The 25318-nt window shown below is 44.7% G+C and overlaps 1 protein-coding gene across 6 annotated transcripts in view; it reads right to left on the bottom strand.

The window, feature by feature from the left end:
• The window catches only part of NRF1 (nuclear respiratory factor 1), a 67287-nt gene that overhangs the window by 28702 nt on the left and 13267 nt on the right, over positions 1 to 25318 (bottom strand). For all 6 annotated transcript variants that reach the window (XM_056573145.1, XM_056573142.1, XM_056573147.1 and 3 more), the window contains exons 2-5: positions 12462 to 12717; positions 7979 to 8093; positions 6229 to 6355; positions 4219 to 4359 (exon numbers count right to left, since the gene is read on the bottom strand). In XM_056573145.1, the coding sequence (XP_056429120.1) occupies positions 4219 to 4359; positions 6229 to 6355; positions 7979 to 8093; positions 12462 to 12708 (630 nt within the window). In that variant the 5' untranslated portion in view covers positions 12709 to 12717. The remainder of the gene's footprint in view (positions 1 to 4218; positions 4360 to 6228; positions 6356 to 7978; positions 8094 to 12461; positions 12718 to 25318) is intronic.

Genomic DNA, 25318 nt, shown 5'->3' with positions numbered 1-25318 from the left:
TTGGTAAACTTCGAAGAGGACAGAATCCAATCTCATGAAGTATATGGCTCATACATAAGACCATTATAAAGACCTTGTGCATGACCTCAAAAGGGCCATAAAAGGTTACACAGATTCAAGAATGCAAAAATTGAATAATAGAGAACAGACCATTAGGATTTGTAGAAACACATACGTAAAGATAACTGATAAACTGTGATAACATGTCAGTTCTTTTTGAATTCTCTACACTGGAAACCAATCCACAAAGCAGCTTATGGGTCTGTTTTTCACATACAGCATTATGTTATGGTTTAGCTGTATAAAAGACTGGATATACAGGGCCACAACACCATCACAGCTCTGTCTCCCTTAAGACTACCATGGAAAATACAGCAATTAAGGCTGTGTCACATGAAGCTCACGATCGGGCTAGTGAGCAGCACACCTGAGCTCTCTGCCACTTGTCCCATCCATTTAATCACCCCTCCTAATAAAAGGCTATCGGCACTTCCAAAGTTGCTAAACAATCCCACAGGAAATTATGCCCCACCTTGCCTAATATAAGGCAGCTTTAACCGGGTGAATGCAAATACTACTAACCCCAATTAATGCCACAAAAATAAAAAGGTTCACATACTCCATGCAGTTTACAACTCGCCACAGTGTTGCAATGCTATTATTGCCCGTGTAAATACGCTTATTCCATGATCATTAAATAAATAGGGATTTTGAAAAGTTCGGCCCCTTTCACACTACAGGTTTCATCCTGTAAAAAACCTCCCTTATTACTCCCGGCAAAAAGTCCCATGTCAATGGGATTTTTTGGACATCCTTTTTGCATCAGGCATGTCCGTTTTCACTATTGTCAGTTATTTTTGCGGGCACAAAAGATGGTGGATGCACAAATTTTTGGTCCGGGAAAAAAAAATGGTGAAAAAACGGACGTTAAATTTAACATTGAAGTCTATGGGATCCGGATGTTTAAAATAAAAAACATCCGTTATCAGTTTGACAGGTTTTTTAACATCTGTTTTTTGTACTGAGCATGCTCAGTACAGCTTTACAAAAAAGGGTTAAAAACCTGATTAAAAAAACGGATGTAACTGGTAATAACAGATCATAACGGATGAACATCAGTTTTTTTTAAGACAAAAAAAAACCCATTAAAAACAGATGATTGTCAGTTATTACCAGTTATTGCATCCTTTTTTTTTCATCCGTTATTATAAAATAACGGCAGTTAAAAAAGCAGGATGATACCTGAAGTGTGAAAGGGGCCCTAAAAGAAAATCTGTATCATCCACACTAACATGCTCTGTGTACGTTACTATTCAGCGCATATGCTGCTCCCTGGCTACACCCGGAAGAGGCTTACGGCTGAGCTTCATTACAGCGCCTTTGTGCATGCGCCGAACAGTAACGTACACCAAGAGGGCAGGAAGGGGGATTATGAAAATGGAGGAGCCGGGCGGAGAACCCTCCGGCGAAGAGAACGCCACAGAGCCCGAAGCAGGGTTCGTAGTTCCGCCTGTGTAACTAATTTGCATATACAGAATAAGAAGAATTACGGCGGAACTGAGCGATGGATCAAGATGTGGTAAATATCATTTTGATCAGTATCACCCGCACTACAAGCCTGTATGACAACCCTAAATCATTAAAGGGGTTATCCAGGAAAAAACTTCTTTATATATATCAACTGGCTCCAGAAAGACAGATTTGTAAATGACTTCTATAAAAAAATCTTAATCCTTTCAGTACTTATGAACTTCTGACATTAAGGTTGTTCTTTTCTGTTTAAGTCCTCTCTGATGACACGTGTCTCGGGAACCGCCCAGTTTAGAAGCAAATCCCCAGAGCAAACCTCTTCTAAACTGGGCGGTTCCCGAGACACGTGTCATCAGAGAGGACTTAGACAGAAAAGAACAACCTTAACGTCAGAAGCTCATAAGTACTGAAAGGATTTTAAACATTTACAAATCTGTTTAACTTTCTGGAGCCAGATGATATATGGAATGGAATACCCCTTTAACAAAGGGATATAGAGAAACAGCGGCCAGAGAAACAGCGGCCAGAGAAACAGCGGCCAGAGAAACAGAGGCCAGAGAAACAGAGGCCAGAGAAACAGAGGCCAGAGAAACAGAGGCCAGAGAAACAGAGGCCAGAGAAACAGCGGCCAGAGAAACAGCGGCCAGAGAAACAGCGGCCAGAGAAACAGAGGCCAGAGAAACAGAGGCCAGAGAAACAGAGGCCAGAGAAACAGAGGCCAGAGAAACAGAGGCCAGAGAAACAGAGGCCAGAGAAACAGAGGCCAGAGAAACAGTTAGCAGTAGGGCTGCAGGATTTGGGAAAAAAGTGCTATAGTGATCATAGAGATAATAATTGCAATTGCTATATATAAATTGTGAAATCTTCCAATTTCGTGTCCAATCTCCCTCATTTCATTTTTATCCTCCAATATCACAATCCCGCCATTTCGCGTCTATACACAAATTTCATGTCCATCTCCTATTTCAAATCCCCCCCCCCCCATTCACATTCCAGTCATAGCTATGGCGACCCGGGCAAGGGAGCATACGTTTTTTTATTTTATGTTCCCCCCCATGCCCCTATGATTACTTAGGACAGTGTTTACCAACCAGAGTGCCTCCAGCTGTTTCAATACTACAACTTCCAGTTTTGCAACAGCTGGATGCACACTGCGGGTAATTGCTAATTTTTCCAGGGGGCTATATCGACATATCACAATTCATAATAATCATAATGCCATTGCGATATTAGTAAGCAGCAATCAGCAATAACGTATACCTTGTTAAAGTGTCCGATGAGCTTTTCCCCTGCAGACAAGCATTCTGCAGTCTAGATGGCAATCCCTCCCAATTAAGCTTGATTGACATGTGACACCTCCTGCATCATCTGCTATCCCTCAATGTCAATGAAGTTGGAGGGATTGCTTCCGAGATCGCAGGACACTTTCCCGCTGAGGAAACAGTGGATACTTGGGAGAATACTTATCCACATATAGCAGCTATAAACAAGTGATACCCTAGGATACATTTTTATCAACTCCTTTACAGTATGCAAAGTTTGTTGTGAAATGTTTGCATAGGCCCTATTCAGTGATCCCTCAACTTACAGTAGATTTATCATACAATGATCTTTTCTGGACCATTGTAACTTGAAACCGGACTCAGCCTACAATTCTACAGACAGTCCAGATCTGTGAAACATGTCAATGGCTGAAAGAACTGACCAATCAGAATGGGAATTCACTGGTCAAACGCCTGTATTACTGAAGCATATGCACTGAATTCCTGTCTGGTAGCGCCCCCTACAGTAGAGGGAGGTATTACATGTTCTGCACTACTCTTTACCTATGCCACAGTTAGCTGCTCCTTTGGACACCTGTGAGGACGGCTACATTTAACTTTTTTAGGACATTGTGTGTCCTGTACAGGACCCTGAAGGAGCTCCTGTCCTCTACATAGACAGTGATTACAGCTCCCAGCAGATCTTTATTACTTTTATATGTAAGGACTTGATTTATCTATATTAGTTATTTACTTATTTGTCTTTAATCCTCACTTTTTCCTATTTATGGATGACATTTTGGTGGCTTCAGAACCAATTACCAGGTTTCCATAGAGTTATGGTCTCAACATACAATGGTTTCAACATACAATGGTCGTCCAGGAACCAATTAATATTGTAACTTGAGGGACCACTGTATAGGATTCTCAAAGTACTATGATAAGTAGCTTTAACTTTGCAATGCATGTTGCCATCATTTAGTCATCTCCATGGAAATGCCCAACTATAGTTTTCAATCCTCCTAGTATTGAGAAATAAATTATAAAAAAGGTATTGCCAATATTATTATTTTTTTTATTATTCTGTAAAGTGTACCTTTACAAAAAAAAAAAAAACTTTTGAAGCGTCGTAGAGACATGTCAAATGTTTTAATCAGTCAGAGTCTGAATGTTGAGATCCCTGACTGATCACTAGAATGGGTGCTCCTTTCCCCACTCTGATCATGTGATTAAGTCCTGGTCACGTGATTCGGAGCCGGTAGAGAATGTCATCAATCGAGTTCTGAACACTAAAACCCTGACCAATCTAAACTTTTGTCATGTCTGTAAAACATGTCAAGTTGAATTTTTTTTTTATTTTTTTTTTACAAAGACAGGGTTCATTTCAGATAAGGCAGAAAAGGCATGCTGGCAGACGGCTGCTCACCTGTGTCATCTTGTCCACAGACACTGGAATGCCATCTATAGTCAAAGGGGGAAGATCAGAGTTGATGTCCTGTTGGACAGGTGCATGCTCTGCCAACGCAGTTTCCAAGTCCTCCAGGATCATACTCTTATACTTGCGTACCTAGGGGAGAAAGTAGGTGGTAAACAGACATGAGTGCAGCTCTCAGCCTCCCTGTGCTTAGTAACATGACAGCCCCAGGGCTCAAAGGCAACTCTGACAGCACAGCTGCCAGCTAAAAATACATGGTCCTCTGTGTCTCCAATGGCTGAATGAAGAGGAAATAATGATGAAACTTTAGGTAATATGGTTTGAGTAGTGGCAGTAAGAATGAACAAATGCTAAAGGAACAATCAGTATTCACAGCTAAAAGGGATAGGCATGTCTGGTTGAGAAAGCCAACTTCAAATATTTTATCAGGGTCTATTCACACGTACAGTACCCTGCGCATAGATGATGCACAGAATTTGATGCTGCAGGGCACAATGTAAATTAAATGATTTAACACAGCTTCAAATCCTTTGCAACAAATATGCACAGGATACCGTATGTGTAAATAGACCCTTAGGGAATGTCGACAGAAGGGGTTTTCCCTATTGGCCAGTGCAACCAGTAGATAAACAATATATCTGGCTTTAAAGGAACTGTCAAGACCATGCATTACACAGAGCGTGCATCAGAGGGGTAACAGCAGCAGGACACCCTGTGGTCTGCTACCAGGCGGCACTGCTCAAAGCAAACCCCTCCTCTAGAACATGTTCTCTGCTACAGGCTGACTGCAGGTGAAATTCCGCCATGGAATGGCACAAGTGGAATTTCTTCAGCAAAAAATCTGCCAGCAAGTTATGTTGCTACCCATTGTCTTCAATGGGTAGCAACTGATCCGCCAGTGGATTCTCCGCTGTGGAAATTACGCTTGCAGAGGTTCAGCGGTGGGCAACCCGCAGCTTATTAGTTATGTGTGAACGTGCCCTTACAACAATCTGTCACCAGATAGATACTAAAGGTGTAATTAATATATCCGTAAGATGCTTTTTATAATGGGATTAAGGCAACTGTACACCATAACAAACACCATAAGCCAAAGACTTGGAAAGCATTTTAACCATTTGCAGAATACAAAGCAATTTTTTTTGAGAAAGTGCTAGCAAGGATTCGCCCTGTATTATTTTATTGCACATTCACTATGGTGGTTAAGTGTTGTTCCTTAAAGGGGTACTCCGCCCCTAGACATCTTATCCCCTATCCAAAGGATAGGGGATAAGATGTCAGATCGCCGTGGTCCCGCTGCTGGGGAGCCCCGGGGATCGCTGCTGCAGCACCCCGCTATCATTACAGCACAGAGCGAGTTCGCTCTGCACGTAATGACGGGCGATACAGGGGCCGGAGCATCGTTACGTCACGGCTCCACCCCTCGTGACGTCACGGCCCGCCCCTTTCAATACAAGTCTATGGGAGGGGGCGTACTCGCTCTGTGCTGTAATGATAGTGCGGTGCCGCAGCGGGGATCCTGGGGATCCCCAGCAGCGGGACAGCGGCGATCTGACATTTTATCCCCTATCCTTTGGATAGGGGATAATATGTCTAGGGGCGGGGTACCCCAGTAGTAAGAACAAACCAAAAAACAGATAATTGTCAAGATTTAGCACTTTACTTTCCTATGATTCTATCATCAGAGCAGATATACTTCAAAAGCCTTCACGCTTGGTAGAGAATGTAATAGTGAATGTTTTAAGGCAGTGTTTGCCAACCAGGGTGCCTCCAGATGTTGCAAAACTACAACTCCCAGCATGCTGGGAGTTGTAGTTTTGCAACATCTGGAGGCACCCTTGGTTGGGAAACACTATTTTAAGGGGATCATTTACAGAGCACATTACTAGGTCAAAGAATGAGCATAGCCCTTAGTATAAGAACAAACAGGGAAAAATGAAAACTTAACCACAGCTGTAGGTGGCAAACAGCAGAGTTATAAATAGATATGAAGTTGCTCACCACATTCTCCAAAGGTGCTGCTCCAAATACTTTAAAAACAGGATTGGGTTTGGAAGGAGAAATGCACAGGACAATCGCCTGCTGGCCAACTCTAGTTGTGTACTCATCCAGGGTAGCCCTCAGTTTCCTGAACACAAAACAATCAAGTGTTAAATGATAAAACCAACATTACATTATAAACATCAACAACCTTGTATCCGGCCACTACTACATTGATTTGTGTAAGTAACTCACAAACAGACAATCTTTTTGTTAGGAAAAAAAATCCCTTTCTCTAGTGCTTGTTGTGACATACTGGGGGACACCGACCAGTCTGCTGCTTTCAAGAAACTAAAGCTGGGATCTGACTGGTTTCCATGTGTAACCCCTCCACTTTTCTCTTGCACTACATGTACATCTCAGTAAACAAGGTATAGGTAATAGCAGATAATGCAGTCTTCTAATACTGTTTAACCCCTTAACAACAATGGACGTAAATGTACGTTGTGGTGCCGTGGTACTTAACGCACCATGATGCACATTAACGCTCCGCCATGACCGCGAGCACCGGACCGGTGTTCACGTCATGCGCGGCAGGTCTCAGCTGCTATCAGCAGCCAGGGACCCGCCAGTACTGTCGGACATCCGCGATTGCGCGGATGTCTGCCATTAACCCCTCAGATGCCGTGATCAATACAGATCACGGCATCTACGGCAGTGCGGTACTTTCAATGGATTATCAGATCGCCCGCAGCGCTGCCGCGGGGATCCGATCATCCATAATGGCAGACAGAGGTCCCCTCACCTGCCTCCGTCCGTCTCCAGGGGTCTTCTGGATCACCATAACAATGATCAGTGCTATGCCCTATACATAGCACTGCACAGTATTAGCAATCAAATGATTGATATAAATAGTCCCCTAAGGGGACTATTAAAGTGTAAAAAAATTAGTTAAAAAATTTAAAAAAGTTAAAAAGTAAAAAAAAAAAATTTAAAAAAAGTTAAAAGTAAAAAAAAAAATTTAAAATCCCCTCCCCCAATAAAACTTAAGTCATCCGGTTTCTCATTTTACCTCCAAAAAGCGCGTAAACAATAAATTACTAAGCATATTTGGTATTGCCGCGTGTGTAAAAGTCTGAACTATGAAAATGAATTGTTAATTATCCTGTACGGTGAAAAAAATAAATTCCAAAACTGCTGCATTTTTGTCACATTTTAATAAAATAAAAAAAGTATAAAAAATGTATAAAAAAGTAAAACCTAAGCAAAAGTGGTACTGATAAAATCTACATATCACAGTGCAAAAAATTTGCCCTCATACCGCCCCTTATATGGAAAAGTTTGAAAGTTATAGGTGGTCTAAATAGGGCAATTTCAAATATACAAATTTTGTTTAAATAGTTTGAGATTCTTTTTAAGCGATACAATTATAGAAAAGCATAAAACATGGGTATCATTTTAATCATATTGGCCCACAGAATAAAGAGAACATGTCATTTTTACCATAAAGTGTACAGCGTGAAAACAAGACCTTGCTAAATTGCGGTTTTCACCAATTTTCACACATTAATATTTTTGGGTTATACATTTTATGGTAAAATAAGTGATGTCATTACAAAGTAAAATTGGTGATGCTAAAAACAAGCCCTCATATGGGTCTGTGGATGGAGATAGAGAAGAGTTACGATTTTTAGAAGGCAAGGAGGAAAAAATTAAAACGCAAAAATAAAATGGGCCTGGTCCTTAAAGGGTTAATGAAATGAGAACTGACCTTAGTAGCCGGGTTTGCTGTCTTTTACGTATGGAAGGGTTAGATTCAAAGATATGGGGTTTCTTGCGTTTCTTCCCAGTGGCCACTGCAGCTGCAGCAGCCATTCCAACAGGACCTGCAAATAAAAGCATATACTATGGTTTATATATATTTTATAGCAGTATTCTAGGAAACCTAATAAGTGGGACACTAAACACGTGGATGCCTGAACACGTTTCATTGACTGAATATTGCAACATTTAACCAAACGGTAAATCAGTACCACTAAGCTGGCCTCAATCTCCTGGTAACTTCTTGTTGTATTGACATGGCTTGTGCAAGGACTACTAGGCTTGTACAACGCCATCATGTAGATACCTTGAGCCCTTGAATAAATGTAAGATTTTTCAATACACACAATAGTTAGTGTTAGTAAATATAGCCAGTATACTATACGCACACAGCACTGCTTTTGTACCAAATGGTTTGTTTTCAGATATTTAAGTGATGCAACTGCTCCCTCTGGTGGGAGAGTTGTGGAAGACATATGCACTTTATACAACTATAACCAGCAGACTAGTTCTAACTAGATACTAGATTATACATTTTCATTTTATAGTTGAAGGATGTGCACACTGTCCTGGACTAAAAAGTCCACTTCTGGAAGACTGTATTTCTTACAGGCTAATAGAAACTCCCTCCTTGGGGAAAAAGGCCGATTGGTATTCAGCACAACTGCAGTTTACAGCTTAAAAATTCAGGGAAGCATCTGTGTCGTCTTTCAAAACCATTTCCAGAACTACTAATTTTCTCTATCAATAGGGAATCATATTACTAAACTGGAATTTACTAAAATGCCCTCAGGACTTCTGCAGAAAGTATTTCCTAGCTTTTAATTGGCTTTTTACCATTCATCCACATGATACGTGTCAGACAGATGCTGGTTTTCTGCATTTTTCTCATAACGTTTTGCTTTCCCCCACTGAATTTAATAGTGGTCGGGTAGGTTGGCGGTTTTGGCAGAGGACAATCACCTTTAGACCTTTTTCTCTTTTTGGGTGTTTAACCCCTTAAGGACGTCGCCCTTTTTCACCTTAAGGACTCAGCCGTTTTTTTGCACATCTGACCACTGTCACTTTAAACATTAATAACTCTGGAATGCTTTTACTTATCATTCTGATTCAAAGATTGTTTTTTCGTGACATATTCTACTTTAACATAGTGGTAACATTTTTGTGGTAACTTGCATCCTTTCTTGGTGAAAAATCCCAAAATTTGATGAATAAATTGAAAATTTTGCATTTTTCTAACTTTGAAGCTCTCTGCTTGTAAGCAAAATGGATATTCCAAATAAAAAATTTTTGGGTTCACATATACAATATGTCTACTTTATATTTGCATCATAAAATTTATGAGTTTTTACTTTTGGAAGACACCAAAGGGCTTCAAAGTTCAGCAGCAATTTTAAAATTTTTCACAAAATTTTCAAACTCACTATTTTTCAGGGGCCAGTTCAGGTTTGAAGTGGATTTGAAGGGTCTTCATATTAGAAACACCCCATAAATGACCCCATTATAAAAACTACACCCCCTAAAGTATACAAAATTACATTCAGTCAGCGTTTTAACCCTTTAGGTGTTTCACAGGAATAGCAGCAAAGTGAAGGAGAAAATTCACAATCTTCACTTTTTACACTCGCATGTTCTTGTAGACCCAATTTTTGAATTTTTACAAGGGGTAAAAGGAGAAAATTTATACTTGTATTTGTAGCCCAATTTCTCTCGAGTAAGCACATACCTCATATGTGAAGTGTTCGGCGGGCGCAGTAGAGGGCTCAGAAGGGAAGGAGCGACAATGGGATTTTGGAGAGAACATTTTTCTGAAATAGCTTTTTGGGGGGCATGTTGCATTTAGGAAGCCCCTATGGTGCCAGAACAGCAAAAAAAAAAAAACACATGGCATACCATTTTGGAAACTAGACCCCTCGGGGAACGTAACAAGGGGTAAAGTGAACCTTAATACCCCACAGGTGTTTCACGACTTTTGCATATGAAAAAAAAAAAAAAGTTTTTTTTCCTAAAATGCTTGTATTCCCAAAAAATGTACATTTTTAAAAAGGGTAATAGCAGAAAATACCCCGCAAAATTTGAAGCCCAATTTGTCCCGATTCAGAAAACACCCCATATGGGGGTGAAAAGTGCTCTGCTGGCGCACTACAGGTCTCAGAAGAGGAGTAGTCACATTTGGCTTTTTGAAAGCAAATTTTGCTCTGGGGGCATGCCGCATTTAGGAAGCACCTATGGTGCCAGGATAGCAAAATAAAAAAATAAATAAATAAAAAAACACACACGGCATACTATTTTGGAAACTAGACCCCTCGGGGAATGTAACAAGGGGTTAAGTGAACCTTTATACCCCACAGGTGTTTCACAACTTTTGCATATGTAAAAAAAAGTAAAAGGGTAAAAGCAGAAAATACCCCCCAAAATTTGAAACCCAATTTCTCCCGAGTACGGCGATACCCCATATGTGGCCCTAAACTGTTGCCTTGAAATAAGACAGGGCTATGCGCATTTGAGGCCCAAATTAGGGATTGCATAGGGGTGGACATAGGGGTATTCTACGCCAGTGATTCCCAAACAGGGTGCCTCCAGCTGTTGTAAAACTCCCAGCATGCCTGGACAGTCAGTGGCTGTCTGGCAATACTGGGAGTAGTTGTTTTGCAACAGCTGGAGGCTCCGTTTTGGAAACAGTGGCGTACCAGACGTTTTTCATTTTTATTGGGGAGGGGGGCTGTGTAGGGGTATGTGTATATGTAGTGTTTTTTACTTTTTATTTTATTTTGTGTTAGTGTAGTGTAGTGTAGTGTAGTGTTTTTAGGGTACAGTCACACAGGCGGGGGTTCACAGTAGTCTCTCGCTGGCAGTTTGAGCTGCGGCAGAAAATTTGCCGCAGCTCAAACTTGCAGCCGGATACTTACTGTAAACCTCCGCCCATGTGAGTGTACCCTGTACGTTCACATTGGGGGGGGGGACATCCAGCTGTTGCAAAACTACAACTCCCAGCATGCGCTGACAGACTGTACATGCTGAGAGTTTTAGTTTTGCAACAGCTGTAGGCCCACTGGTTATATATCACTGAGTTTGTGACCTAACTCAGTGTTTCACAACCAGTGTGCCTCCAGCTGTTGCAAAACTACAACTCCCAGCATGTACGGTGCATGCTGGGAGTTGTAGTTTGCAACAGCTGGAGGCACACCGGTCGTGAAACACTGAGTTAGGTAAAAAAAAGTTGCTGGGAGTTGAAGTTATGCAACCAGCAGATGCACCACTACAACTCCCAGCATGCACTTTAGCTGTTTGTGCAAGCTGGGAGTTGTAGTTATACAACAGCTGAAGGTACACTTTTCCATAGAAAAAATGTGCCTCCAGCTGTTGCACAACTATAAGTTCCAGCATGCCCATAAGGGAATGCTGGGAGTTGTGGTGGTCTGCATCCTGCTGTTGCATAACTACAGCTCCCAGCATGCCCTTTTTGCATGCTGGGAGCTGTTGCTAAGCAACAGCAGGAGGCTGTCACTCATCTCCAACTGCTGATCCACTCCGCTTCAGGTCAGTTCCTCGCCGCCGCCGCTCCTGGGGCCCCGATCCCAACAGGGACGCCGGGGATCGGGGTCCCCAGCTCCCGGGGTTCTCTTCCCGCACCCGATCACGTCCTTCGGAAGAGGGCCGGAGCGGGTTGCGGGAGTGACACCCGCAGCAGGTGCCCTGATTGGTTGGCCGGTAAACCGGCCGACGAATCAGGGCGATCTTGAGGTGGCACCAGTGCCACCTCACCCCTGCTGGCTATGGCTGTTCGGGGTCGGGGATTATTGGCATATCGGCAAGGTAATTGCCAATACCGATAATGTCAAAAATCGTGAATATAGGCCGATATCGGCCAAACCGATAATCGGTCGATCCCTAGTATATACCTGTATGTTGTATTCTCAAGATTAAAAAGGTAAGAGGGTGGGAAACCGGGCCAAGTGGGGGACTGTGGTCTGGAAGAGATACCCACATAGATACTCAGGTTACGCTCTGTGGGGTCAGTGTGCCATACATGTAAACATGCATACATGGTAGCTGTCATACTTGAGCCCACAAAACTATTTGTCAGAAACTAGAGGGCTCACATGACATTCTTCACTTTAACTCTGGCATTATATGGATAGAGGGGAACATGCTGTTTCTGAACACAAAGTTATGTATATAGTAATGCAATTACAGATTGTTAAATCTAGAAAAAAATTGGTCTGGTGATTAGTTTCCAAAAAAAGAGGTTCACCCTTTTGTGCTCTTTACCCAAAAAGCTAGACCTTTACAAGACACCCCACACTGAAGACATAATATGGAAAAGCCATCTTAACCAGTGTAACTGATCTCTGCACTTTCACCTTCCAGGCCAGTAGAGTTGCGCACTGTCATGACAATAGCGTCCTGCTACTAATATGCTAAGTGTGTACCTGCAGCTGCAAGATGAGCGGTTATTTCATCAGCTGCGGTGGAGTTCAGAATATCCGAGTCATCATAAGAGGTGTCCTCAGGAGATGATGGAGAATCTTCATCCGCGCTCAGCATACTGTGATCTGTGTAAGTAGCAACATGGACTTGCTGTACTTGCTGAGCCACAGAATGAGCAACAGTGTGGGCAACTGTATGTGCTTCAATGGTAGTGAGGTTATCTGTCTGGGTAACTGCATGATCCTCCATTGCTGCAAACTGTTAAGACAAAGAAGATATTCAAGATCAATAAAAAGGACATTGCTGAAGACCTACCCCACAGAACTTTAATATCTTCCTGTAGGCAAAAAAAATTGCAGCTGGTCAGCAGAGGTTGTGACAACTAAAGATGAACGAACTTACAGCAAATTCGATTCGTCACAAACTTCTCGGCAGTTGATGACTTTTCCTGCATAAATGAGTTCAGCCTTCAGGTGCTCCGGTGGGCTGGAAAAGGTGGATACATTCCTAGGAAAGAGTCTCCTAGGACTGTATCCACCTTTTCCAGCCCACGGGAGCACCTGAAAGCTGAACTAATTTATGCAGGAAAAGTCATCAACTGCCGAGCCGAGAAGTTCGTGATAAATCGAATTTACTGTAAGTTCGCTCATCTCTAGTGACAACCATGTTTAAAGGGGTACTCCGCTGCTCAGCTTTTGGAACAAACTGTTCCGAACACTGGAGCTAGTGATGTCACTAGTGATGTGTGTGTGTGTGTGTGTGTGTGTGTGTGTGTCCCCCGCACCCTCAATGCAAGTCTATGGGTGGGGGTTTGACACCAATGAGCTCATGAGGAACAAAATTGAATTTAAAGTGTGCTCAAACCCTCAGCAATATATGGCCCCTTTCTTCTTTTTCTTTGTTGTAGCCTTTTTGACAGTTTTTTTTTCCAATGTATTTGCCCATCTGAGTAATACCACCTATACAGGATGCATTTTTCTCCCTATTTTCTGCTCTGCCATCTATGAATAAATGTGGTTTGCTCTGACACCCATATTTTTATGCACGCATTTGTTTGTGACATTTATATGTTGTGGTAAATTAACAAAAGAGCTGTCAAAGGGCACTTACACATATGTACTACTCTTTTTTTTTCTTCTTCTCATTCTCTCAGTATGAGGCTATGTACACACGGGTCTTTCCATGCAGACAGACATATATTCTCTCTGCGGACTCCGAAATTTGAAATTCTTCCGTGTGCACAGTGCAGCAGAAGACCACTGAAATCAGCAATGCTGCGGCGAAAATCCTGTGCACACGGCCTTAGGAGCGATTCCCTGTCTATAGGAACTGTACTTCTAAATAGATTCCCATACTCTAGCACATATTTTCTGTTGGGATACTGTTGCTCCATTTAAAAAAAAAAATATATATATATTATGTATGGTTGATATCTTTAATATAGTATCTCACATAAGTGAGTTCACCCCTCACATTTTTGTTAATAATTTATTATATCTTTTCATGTGACAACAAAATAAACTGTGCTACAATGTAAAGTAGTGAGTGCACAGCCTGTATACCAGCGGTCTTCAAACTGTGGCCCTCCAGATGTTGCAAAACTACAACTCCCAGCATGCCCGGACAGCCAACAGTTGTGTGGGCATGCTAGGAGTTGTAGTTTTGCAAGATCTGGAGGGCTATAGTTTAGAGACTACTGTATAATGGTCTCAAACTGTAGCCCTCCAGCTGTTGCAAAACTACAAATCTCAGCATGCCCAGACTTACAGCGGGTCCCACAAATCTCTGAAATGCCACAGGGGTTGATGAAATGGCATGTGGGGTACCATCTCTAAAAGCTGTGACAAAACATTTTGGGAGCAGGCTGGAAACTGGTGTCTTCTGCTGTTACTTAAAGAGAGCCCATCAGCAGGAAAACACGGCAAGGGGGCAGGAGAAACCACAGGTTACTTACTCTGCTCAGAGTACCATGCATACAATTACAATTGTCAGACTACAACTGTATGGTCACTTAGCACCACGACCGCCTGACTTCAGGTACCATACAAATGATCTAAGACAGCACTTCCAAAAATATCCTGTGTTCCTTTATTCACACTCGCCACATACAACTAACTAAAGAAGTACTTGAAAAAGGTGTTTTGTACCAAGTAGCAATAATAGAAAAAACGCCACCAACAAACTTGATTGCTTTATAAATTGCTGTAGTGAAAAATTGTTTAAAACATTCACAATAGAGTCTTTTAGCAAAAAAGTAGAAATTACAAAATTTCAAATCCCCCAAAGTGCACCTTCTTCGGACGCGCTCAACACTCTCCAGGCTGTAGGTAATTTTCAGCCCATGTCCGGGCTTCCTTCAGCGCATAGACCTTCCTCTCACAAAGGGGAACAGGCTGGAGCTTGCGTCGATACCTTACGGTTTCGGAAGACACGCCCCCTTTCTTTTTCAGGGGGCATGTCCTCCGAAACGTCATAAGGTATCGACTTGGTTAGAATATGATATCGGCTCATTGTATACAGTTATTTTGCAGGAATACACTTAATTCTCCCAAAAATAGCAACAAACACAAAGGTATGTACTAAGTACAGTTAGGCTATGTTCACACGACCGTTTACTTCTAGTTTTTCATCCGCGATTATGAAAAGTTGGCCACCCATAAACTCCTGCAGCTGGGACTACTACTACTACCCCCATCATGGAACAGACTTGTTTCCATGATGGGAGTAGTAGTTCCTGGCTGCGGGAGTCTGCTGACAGCTGGGGAGGCTACATTAGTGCTTGTACTACTACCCCCATCATGTAACAGAGTCTGTTCCATGTTGGGGGTAGTACAGGGGCTGAGGGTTTGATCGCACCGGGTCTCACTTCTAAGACCCGATGTTATCAGACGTTATTAAGCAGGGGAGCGGGCGGCATGCTCCGCTCCCCTGCGATGTATCGTGTGTTTTTACTTTCATTTCTAAATCCCCTGCCAGGAGCCCTGAATGGCCGGCACTGAGGAGCAATTCAGGGCTTCCGGCGGGGTTTTATGTATATTAAAAGTGCTGTGGGGAGAAAGATATATAGCGCTGCAGAGAGGCAGACATATAGCGCTATATATCTAGCCCCCCCCCCCAGTGCATTTATAAAGATATGCCCCCCGCAGCGCATTTATAATGTGCCCCCTGCAGTGCATTTACCACGATATGCCATGGCAGCGTATGTGTGAAAAGTACTCTGCCAGCAGCCAGCCGGCTTTCCTGGCAGATGCGCTGGTGATAGAATACTTTTCACACATAGCGCTGCTTGGGCATATGTATATAGAAGCACTATATATATAGCACTATATGTCTGGCCCCCTGCAGCACATCTATATACATAACTGGTGATAATGGATTGTAAAAAATTGGATAATTTTACAGCCATTTGCAACCCGTGGGTAACGGGACTTTATTAACGGGGGCAGATGGCTGTGTGAATGTGCCCTTACTAGTTGACTGTGTTTGCTACTGAAATGAATGGGCACAGCTCGGGTATGCAGCAGTATACACCAGCATACCATTCTGCAGGGGCTCTGACTGGTGTGATATACAATGGCTGGATTCACACCAGTGTTCACTTTAGTGTAAAAACAAACTGTCAAGCAGAGACTTGTAGCTGTAATATAGATGTTAACAAAACAAAAAAAAGGGCTGTATTATGCCATTGTGAACCCAGCTAGAGAAGTGGAAGAGGGGCAGGATAATATAGGTAGTTTACCAGGTTATGCAAAAAGAGCCAGTCATAGGAGTAGGTAAGAGAACATTAACTTCTTTAACTATGTAAAAAAAAAAAAAAAAACCACTAAAAACATAAACAATACGTCACTAATATACTTATACGATTTTTTGGGGTACAAAAAAGCTGGGCAAGTAGAACTTTCCTATCAGACAAAAAAATCTTTCACAAATGTACAGGAGACAAACAGGTCCAAACTGACAACCTTTTGCAGTACATAATGAAAGTCTTCAGGCATACCACAGAATATGTTAAGGAACTGTTTAAACATATCGTCTGGCGTACTGCTGTGGTATATATGTGCACGTGCCCTTGGACTGTCTAAGAACTAAAACGTGCAAGATTTGTCAGAGTAGCTCAGGCAGTTTACTAAATTGTTTGCACTTCTAAGTCTATGTTTAACCCCTTAGGGACTCAGCCTATTTTCACCTTAAGGACACGTTTTCCAGTTTTCGCTTTTTAATTTTTTCCTCATGACCTTCTAAAAATCATAATGCTTTCAATTTTGCACATATAACTTTTGGGGGCTTCCGTTTCTACACAGTGCATTTTTCAGTAAAAATAACACCTTATCTTTATTCTGTAGGTCCATACGGTTAAAATGATACCCTACTTATACAGGTTGGATATTGTCATACTTCGGAAAAAATCATAACTACATGCAGGAAAATTTCTATGTAACAAATTCTCATCTTCTAACCCCTATAACTTTTATTTTTCACATACGGGCCGGTATGAGGGCTCATTTTTTGCGCCATGTTCTGATGGTTTTATCGGTACCATTTTTGGATTGATCAGACTTTTTGATCGCTTTTTATTCATTTTTTTCATGATATAAAAAAAATACGCTATTTTGGACTTTGGAATTTTTTTGCACGTACGCCATTGACCGTGCAATTTAATTAATAATATATTTTTTATAGTTCGGACATTTCCGCACGCGGCGATACCACATATGTTTATTTTTATTTACACTTTTTTTTGGGGGGGCGCGAAAGGGGGGCGATTCAAACTTATTAGGGAAGGGGTTAAATGACCTGTTAACCTGTTAATTTTTTTTTTGCAGTGCTATACCTCCCACAGGGACCTATAGCACTGCACACACTGATCTCTTATGCTGATCCCTGCAAAGCCATAGCTTTGCACGGATCAGTGAGATAGGGGCTTGATTGCTCAAGCCTGTAGCTCAGGCTTGGAGCAATCAATCCCCGATCGTACGCTGCGGAGACAGGTAAGGAGACCTCCGCTTGCGTCCCAGCTGATCGGAACATCGCTGATCGGATCATCGCTGCCGGGAAGCGTTTACTTTCACTTTCAGATGCGGCGGTCAACTTTGACCGCCACGTCTGAAGGGTTAATAGCGCGCGGCACAATGATCGGTGCCGCGCTGTTAGCCCAGGGTCTTGGCTATGAATAGCAGCCAGGACCGACCCGGTGTGATGCGGGGGTCACAGTGTGACCCAGTTTTAAACACTGGGACCGGGCTCAGGGCATACAGGTATGCCCTGAGTCCTTAAGGATCGGGGATGCAGGGCGTATGCATACGCCCTGCGTCCCCAAGAGGTTAAAGTAGTACTGCAGTCTTAGAAACTTACCCCTTACGATTGGGGATAAGTGTCTGATTGCTGGGATCCCCGCAATCTCTCGTACTGAGACCTGACCTGACACTGCGGCTCGCTGAGGTTGAGAACACGCCGACGCCGTCTCCTTACAGCTCTATGGCAGAGGCGGGGATGCACGAATGCTGCATCTCTGCCTCTCCCATAGAGATACATGGAGGGGGCGTGTCAGCATGTTATCCCCTATCAGCAGGATAAGTGTCTAGGGCTGCAGATCTCCTTTAAACTGTTAGCTGGCTTAAACTGTGCTAGAATCTTGCACAAAAAATGTTATGCATGATTTTGCACCTATAGTGTAGGGTTACACAATGCATATGCAGTGTATTTCACGCTGCGAGGAATCTGACAAGCAGTGGCACATTTTGCTTCCCAGCGGCAGCCCTGTGTGTGCAGTAAGATATGGAGGTAGGCCCAGCATGCAGACATGACTGTGACTTGCTGGACCCATCTCCAAACCTCGCTGCATACACAGAGCTGAGGCAGGGATTCTCATAGCAAAATGTGTAGCATATTTTCCGCAGCATGAAATACGCTTTGTATGCACTGTGTGTGACTCTACTCTAAGCCACACTATGGGCACAGAGTTTTGGGTAGTGACACTGCTCTGTTTCTGTTGGAGTCCAAAACAGCATGTTTTATGCCAGTGTGGTTGAAAATAAAACCCTTAGGTTTAAAAACAAAAGATTTGGTGCAAAAAAATACCAGAGCAAGTCACCGCACAAGTTTGTTGCAAACTCGTGTAGCAATTGGCTGCACGCCCCCTCCCATAGGTTTGCATTGAGGGGGCGGAGCATATGGACTCACGGGGGCGGGGCCGTGACATCACAATACTCCGGGACCGTGATCGGCAGTCATCAGACCTGGAGCGAACATGCTCCGAGGGCTGAGGGTAACTGGGTGCTGCGTGAAAGATCATGGGGGTCCCCAGCGGCGCATCTTATCCACTATCCTTTGCATAGGGGATAAGATGTCTTAGCGCCGGAGTACCCCTTTAACAAGGTTTCTCTAAGGAATCAGATTGATATAACATATTATGTAAAACTGGTCAGTGGTCACAACGATCAGCATAAAATGTCCCCAATAAAATCTATTATGACCGCAGCAAGAAATTGGTGACCACATGTAAACCACACTGTATTCATTTTTCTTGTCCTAACAAAACATCTTTCAGTAAATGCTGAGTTTCAAGTCATTCCAAGATAACAAGTTAAATGTTCCAATTTCTTGCAGTATGACATATACCCCCACACCCAAGCCTATCTTACATTACAGCATCTTATCACACACCAACATTAGCATGTGTAAGAGGAGAAACAGCTCTCCCAGACTCATCTAAGTATCCTATGTCGAAGCTCAATTGATTTTATTCTACATTTTTCACCTATACTTGAAATTTCTTCACTCAACAGTTTACAAAATAAATTTTGAAAAATAAAACAAAAAAACTATAGGATCAATGAGATTATTTATGGTTATGGCCCACAAAAGGCTTGGTTCGCATTACATTTTTAAACCCTTAAAGGGGTACTCCGCCCCTAGACATCTTATCCCCTATCCAAAGGATAGGTGACATCTTATCCCCTATCCAAAGGATAGGGGATAAGATGTCAGATCGCCGGGGTCCCGCTGTTGGGGAGCCCTGGGTTCGCTCTGTGTGTAATGACGGGCGATACAGGGGACGGAGCAGTGTGACGCCATGGCTCCGCCCCTCGTGACATCAAGGCCCGTCCCCTTAATGCAAGTCTATGGTAGGGGCGTGACGACCACCACGCCCCCTCCCATAGACTTGTATCGAAAGAGGCGGACCGTGACGTCACGAGGGGCGGAGCCGTGACGTAACAATGCTCCGGCCCCTGTATTGCCCGTCATTACGCACAGAGCGAACTCGCTCTGTGCAGTAATGATAGCGCGGTGCCGCAGTGGGGATCCCAGGGCTCCCCAACAGCGGGACCCCGGTGATCTGACATCTTATCTCCTATCCTTTGGATAGGGGATAAGATGTATAGGGGCGGAGTAGCCCTTTAACGACTCTGCGTTTTTCAGTTTTTGCATTATCGTTTTTTCCTCCTCACCTTTTAAAAATCATAACTCTTTCAATTTTCCAGCTAAAAATCCATATGATGGCTTATTTTTTGCACCACCAATTCTACTTTATAATGACATCAGTCATTTTACCACAAAATCTACGGCGAAACCAAAAAATTAAAAAAATGGACAAACACGTTGTGTGACAAAATTGAAAAAAAAAGACAAAACGCTATTTTGTAACTTTGGGGGCTTCTGTTTTTCTACGCAGAAATTTTTCGGTAAAAATTACACCTTATCGTTATTCTGTAGGTCCATAAGATTACCCAACTTATATAGGTTTGATTTTGTATTACTTCTGGAAAAAAACATAACTACATGCAGGAAAATTAATACATTTAAAGATATCCACTTGTGACCCCTATAACTTTTTTATTTTTCCCCATATGAGGTGGTATAAGGGCTCATTTTTGTTGCCGTGATCTGAAGTTTTTATCAGTACCATTTTTGTTTTGATCCCTATGGGAGCTATAACACTGCAAAAAAAAAAGTGAGAAAAAAAAAAGTTAAGGTCATTTAACCCCTTCCCTAATAACAGTTTGCATCACCCCCTTTACCCATAAAAAATTAAAGTGTAAATAAAAACAAACATGTGGTATCGCCGTGTGCAGAAATGTCCGAACTATAAAAATATATAATTAATTAAACCACACGGTCAATGGCGTACGCGCAAAAACATTCCAAAATCCATGAAAAAATTAATAAAAAGCAATCAAAAAGACTGATCAATACAAAAAAGGTACCGCTAAAAACTTCAGATCAAAAAGCGCAAAAAAAATTAGCCCTCCTACCGGCCCGTACGCGGAAAAATAAAAATGTTATGCGTGGTTAGCCATGCTAGGAGAAGGTCACTAGCCTGCTGAGCTCCGTGTCCACGGCCAAGCAAATAGGGGGAAAACGCTCATCCACATGCGTCCTAAGAGATCTGGACACAGCCAAAAGTCGAGGGGACCTACCCTGACATTGCCAGTCCCCATTTCTAACTTCTTTAGCAGGGACTGGAGGATCCCATGGGGCCCATGACGGTGCTCTCCAAGATGGTGCCGGCACCAGCATCTAAGGCCGCGCTAAACCACTCGGACCGGCGGGTGTGGACTCTGCTGCGGGTCCTTCGGCCGAAGGTCAGGGGGACTCTGCCTCCGCTCCGGAACTTCTCCTGCACACAGAGGCTTCGCGCGCTGCGCCTCTCCCCCTCAGACAGCCACGAGGGTCGGATGGAGCGCAGTGCGCGCCCTGTACAGACTGACCCTCCATTGCTGCCAGATGGATTGCGCTCATCCACAGAGGCCCCGGCACTTTGAGATCCTCACCTGTAGCTGTCGTTGCGTCCCGGCATGGAGGGAGCACAGAGAGGAGATGGACCAAAGCTGCTCATCACTGCAGATGGCGAGGTAGGACCAAGGGGGGGGGGGATGTCGGCACTCGGCCCCCACAATATGCTTCCCCTCCCCGTACCCCTGGTTCCCCTGAGGATGGAGCAGTGTCCCCTTCCCAGAGTATCCCCTCCATCTTTCATAGCCCCAGAGACTCCCAGCTGTCCCACTCTGAGGCGGGGAGAGGATCAGTGATGCAACCCGACCTCATGGACCCGGGAGTTTTCCCTTCAGTGTCAGCCTCGGGGGCTGTTTGGGGAGCTGTTGCCCCTGCTCCTTTGCTGACTCCGGAATCTGGGCTGCCTGTATCCTCTGAAATGCGCCAGGGGACACCTGTGAGCCTTTCCCCAGCTGTGTGCTCTATTGTTCCGCCGCAATTTCTTCAGGGCCCTGCTCTATCACCTGGACTCGGGGGCCCCGTGTCCTCATCTTTGCCCACCCAGGTCAGGCTGTCGCCTTGCTAAAGGGGCACCCCGAACTCCAAGCACTCCTGGCACTTCTACCGACCAAAAGTGATCTGTCAGCGATGGCTCTGGACTTAAAACACGCCTGGCGCCAGGAATTACAACCTGTAATGCAAGATGTGTCTGATCTACAGGAAAAGGTGAAAGCCCTTGAAGACTTTCGGGCCACAGCGCTTGACACCATGAGAGATATGCAATCTTCCCTCTCTGCACAGGCCTCTACACAATGTGCGTTAGCGGATCATCTGGACGATGTAGAAAATAGAAACCGTAGGAACAATATTCGTATTTGGGGCCTCCCTGAGGCCACAAGGAGCCAGGACTTATTCCACACTGTCACTGGGATATTCAACTTGCTGCTGGGGCGCCCGCCGGACACCCACATTGAACTTGAACGGGTCCACAGAGCGTTCAGGGCCCCGAGTACAGACCCCTCTCGTCCACGTGATGTCATCTGCAGAGTCCACAAGTACACTCTGAAGGAACAGATCATGCTCAAAGTGAGGCAACGCGGAGATGTGGACTTTGACGGTGCGATATTGCAGTTATACCCGGACTTATCCAGGCGCACCCTGCGTCAGAGGGCACTCCTCCGACCTCTCCTGACGGAGCTCCAGAAGCGGAACTTGCCCTACAGATGGGGCTTCCCGTTTGCCCTGCATGTTACAGCTGGAGATGTGACCGCTTCCTTGCGGGAGCCGAGGGACTTACAGTATTTCCTATCCTCACTGGGCTTGCCGCCCATGTCTCTGCCGGAGTGGGACAATTTCCTAAAGGACCCTTATGCTGCACCCCCGGTCCTCAGACCTTCCCAGCGACTGCCATCTAGGTGATCTAACCCGGGCTGGCCGCAACCCCAACACCACAGGAGATCCAGACGTACCTCCTCAGGACCCACTCCAGAAGACAGAGACTGGATTTGAGGTTTGATTTTTCATTTTTATTTTTCACTTTTTCTATTGATGGACTTTGTTCTACTATTACGGTCCAACCCTCGCTTGGTATGCGGAGTAGTGCATTATAATTGATTGTTTCTCCCGCCCCCCTGCACACTCCTCCTCGAACCCCCAGTTGCCTGCCCCCCCACCCCCGACATCATCCCCCTCCTCCTCCTCTGCCCCGCCCTCCTACCCTCAATACCCCTTCGTCCTCCCTAGCCTCTGCCCAGCAGTTCTCTTCCAGCCCCCCCCCCCCGCCAGGATGCCAGTCGCCATCTCCACTACAACTCTTGAGGGTCCCCTCCTCCGCCCCTTCCGCTTCCCCATGTCTGTCCCCCCCCCCCCTCCTTCCCGTCCCCCTACCCCTGTTGTCCCTTCACCCTCCTACACCTCTTTGCCCCAGCAGTTCTTTCCCAGCCCCCCCGTTGGGATGCTAGTCCACCCCTCCTCCACGGCTCTTGCTGATCCCCTACTCCGCCTAATCCTCTTCTCCTTGACCCGTTGCCACGACTCTGTTCCCCTCTCCCCACCCCCCGGCGCCGTTCCCCCTTTCTCTGCCAAGAGTACATTTACTCCTCCTTTCTTGCTCTCTGTCTAGTTCTTTTGCACCCTTCTTCCACACTTTCCCCTACCATATACCTCATGTGAAACACCGGTAGGGTCACTTTCATTATCTCGCCACGGCCGTGGATAGACGTTTATATGTAAACTAGATCTAGCTCACCTCAGCGCTGCTGAAACTATTGACCTAGGTGCACTTGTATTGCAGGCACAGCCTTACCCCACCTTCTTTTTCCTTTCAGCTGGACTGGTAACTCGCCTCCCCCCGGGACCCCGTCGTTGTGTTCCACTGCTCTTCACTCTACGGCTGCCATCCACATAACCAAATGGCAGAGGTGAAGATGGCCACCCTGAATGTCCAGGGGTTCAACATTCTGGAGAAGAGGTCGCAAATACTCTACCATATGCACAAACTCAAGGTCAGGCTTTTATGTTTACAGGAGACCCATTTTAAAAAAGGCCATGTCCCGGATAGGCTTAGTAGATACTTCACCACCTGGTTCCATGGCACCAACCCGGACTCCCACTCAAAGGGAGTGTCCATTGGTATACACCGGTCACTTCCATTCGGGGTACAGGCAGTCCGGGCGGATCCGAATGCTTGCTATCTCTTTATCCGTGGAACCATTTTGGACCAGGTGGTGACGGTTTATGCCCCTAATAGCGGCCAGGTGCCCTTTCTAGTAGCGACCCTAGAGGAACTCTCCCAGTTTGCCCGGGGTATGGTGCTGCTTGGTGGGGACTAGAAATGAGCGAACTTACAGTAAATTCAATTAGTCACAAACTTCTCGGCTCGGCAGTTGATGACTTATCCTGTGTAAATTAGTTCAGCCCTTCAGGTACTCCGGTGGGCTGGAAAAGGTGGATACATTCCTAGGAAAGAGTCTCCTAGGACTGTATCAACCTTTTCCGGCCCACCGGAGAACCTGAAAGCTGAACTAATTTATGCAGGAAAAGTCATCAACTGCCGAGCTGAGAAGTTTGTGACGAATCGAATTTACTGTAAGTTCGCTCATCTCTAGTGGGGACTTTAATGTCCCGATTCACCCCCTGCTTGACGCGTCCACATATAGATCGGCAATCTCGTACCGCCAACTGAGTAGACTTAAGAGGCTTGTGCACTCTCTACAGCTGTGTAATGTGTGGCGCCTCCAGCATCCGGGTGATCGGGTCTATACGCACTTTTCCTCCCCTCATAGTTCATACAGCCGATTGGACTATGTCTACCTTCATACTACCATTTACCTAGACTATCCTCCTCACAAATTGGCAGCCTCTTCCTTACCAATCACGCCCCGGTTTACCGTACTGTGATGATTCCTTCCCTGAGCACCCCACGGTTTTCATGGCATTTAAATGAGTCCCTTCTCCTGGACACCCTATGCCTGTCAGACCTGAAGGCGTCGATCACACACTTTCAGTCCGACCACGCAAACAACCAGACATAAGTGTGTTACGAGGTGTCCTAATCAGTCATGGCTCCCGGCTTAAGAGGGAGAGGGCAGCCAAGTTGAAGCGCCTCTTTGAGACGCTCCATGATATGGAAGCCTTACACAAACGAACTTAATTGGAGTCCACGCTGAGGGAACTCACCAAGTCATTCTATGAATGGGGTAATAAACCGGGCAGGCAGTTGGCCAGGGCGCTCCGTGAGAAAAGATTGGCTTTATTCATCCCATCCATAAATACCCCATCAGGTGTCAAATCCATAAATACCCCATCAGGTGTCAAATCATACCTCACTGCTGACATACTTAGGGCATTCGAAAAATACTACTTTGATCTCTACAATCTTCCAGCCCCGTTGTCGCCCCCTCCACTCAGAGAACGGCCCTTCCTAGACTGTCGGAGGACGATATAGCGGCCTTGGAGGCCCCGTTCTCTGAGGAGGAGGTCGCGAGGGCAATATCAAACCTTCCCTCGGGCAAAAGCACGGGAACGGATGGGTACACGGCCAAGTTCTTCAAGTCCTTGCGAGAGAGCCTGCTCCCTATACTCTGTAGGACGTTTAATAGCATCGCCCCGGACCTGGGCTTTCCCACCGCATCACTCAACGCCTATA

The sequence above is a fragment of the Hyla sarda genome, chromosome 4 (assembly GCF_029499605.1).
Source record: "Hyla sarda isolate aHylSar1 chromosome 4, aHylSar1.hap1, whole genome shotgun sequence".
NCBI lineage: Eukaryota > Metazoa > Chordata > Amphibia > Anura > Hylidae > Hyla > Hyla sarda.
This window is presented reverse-complemented; position numbering and strand designations above follow the sequence as displayed.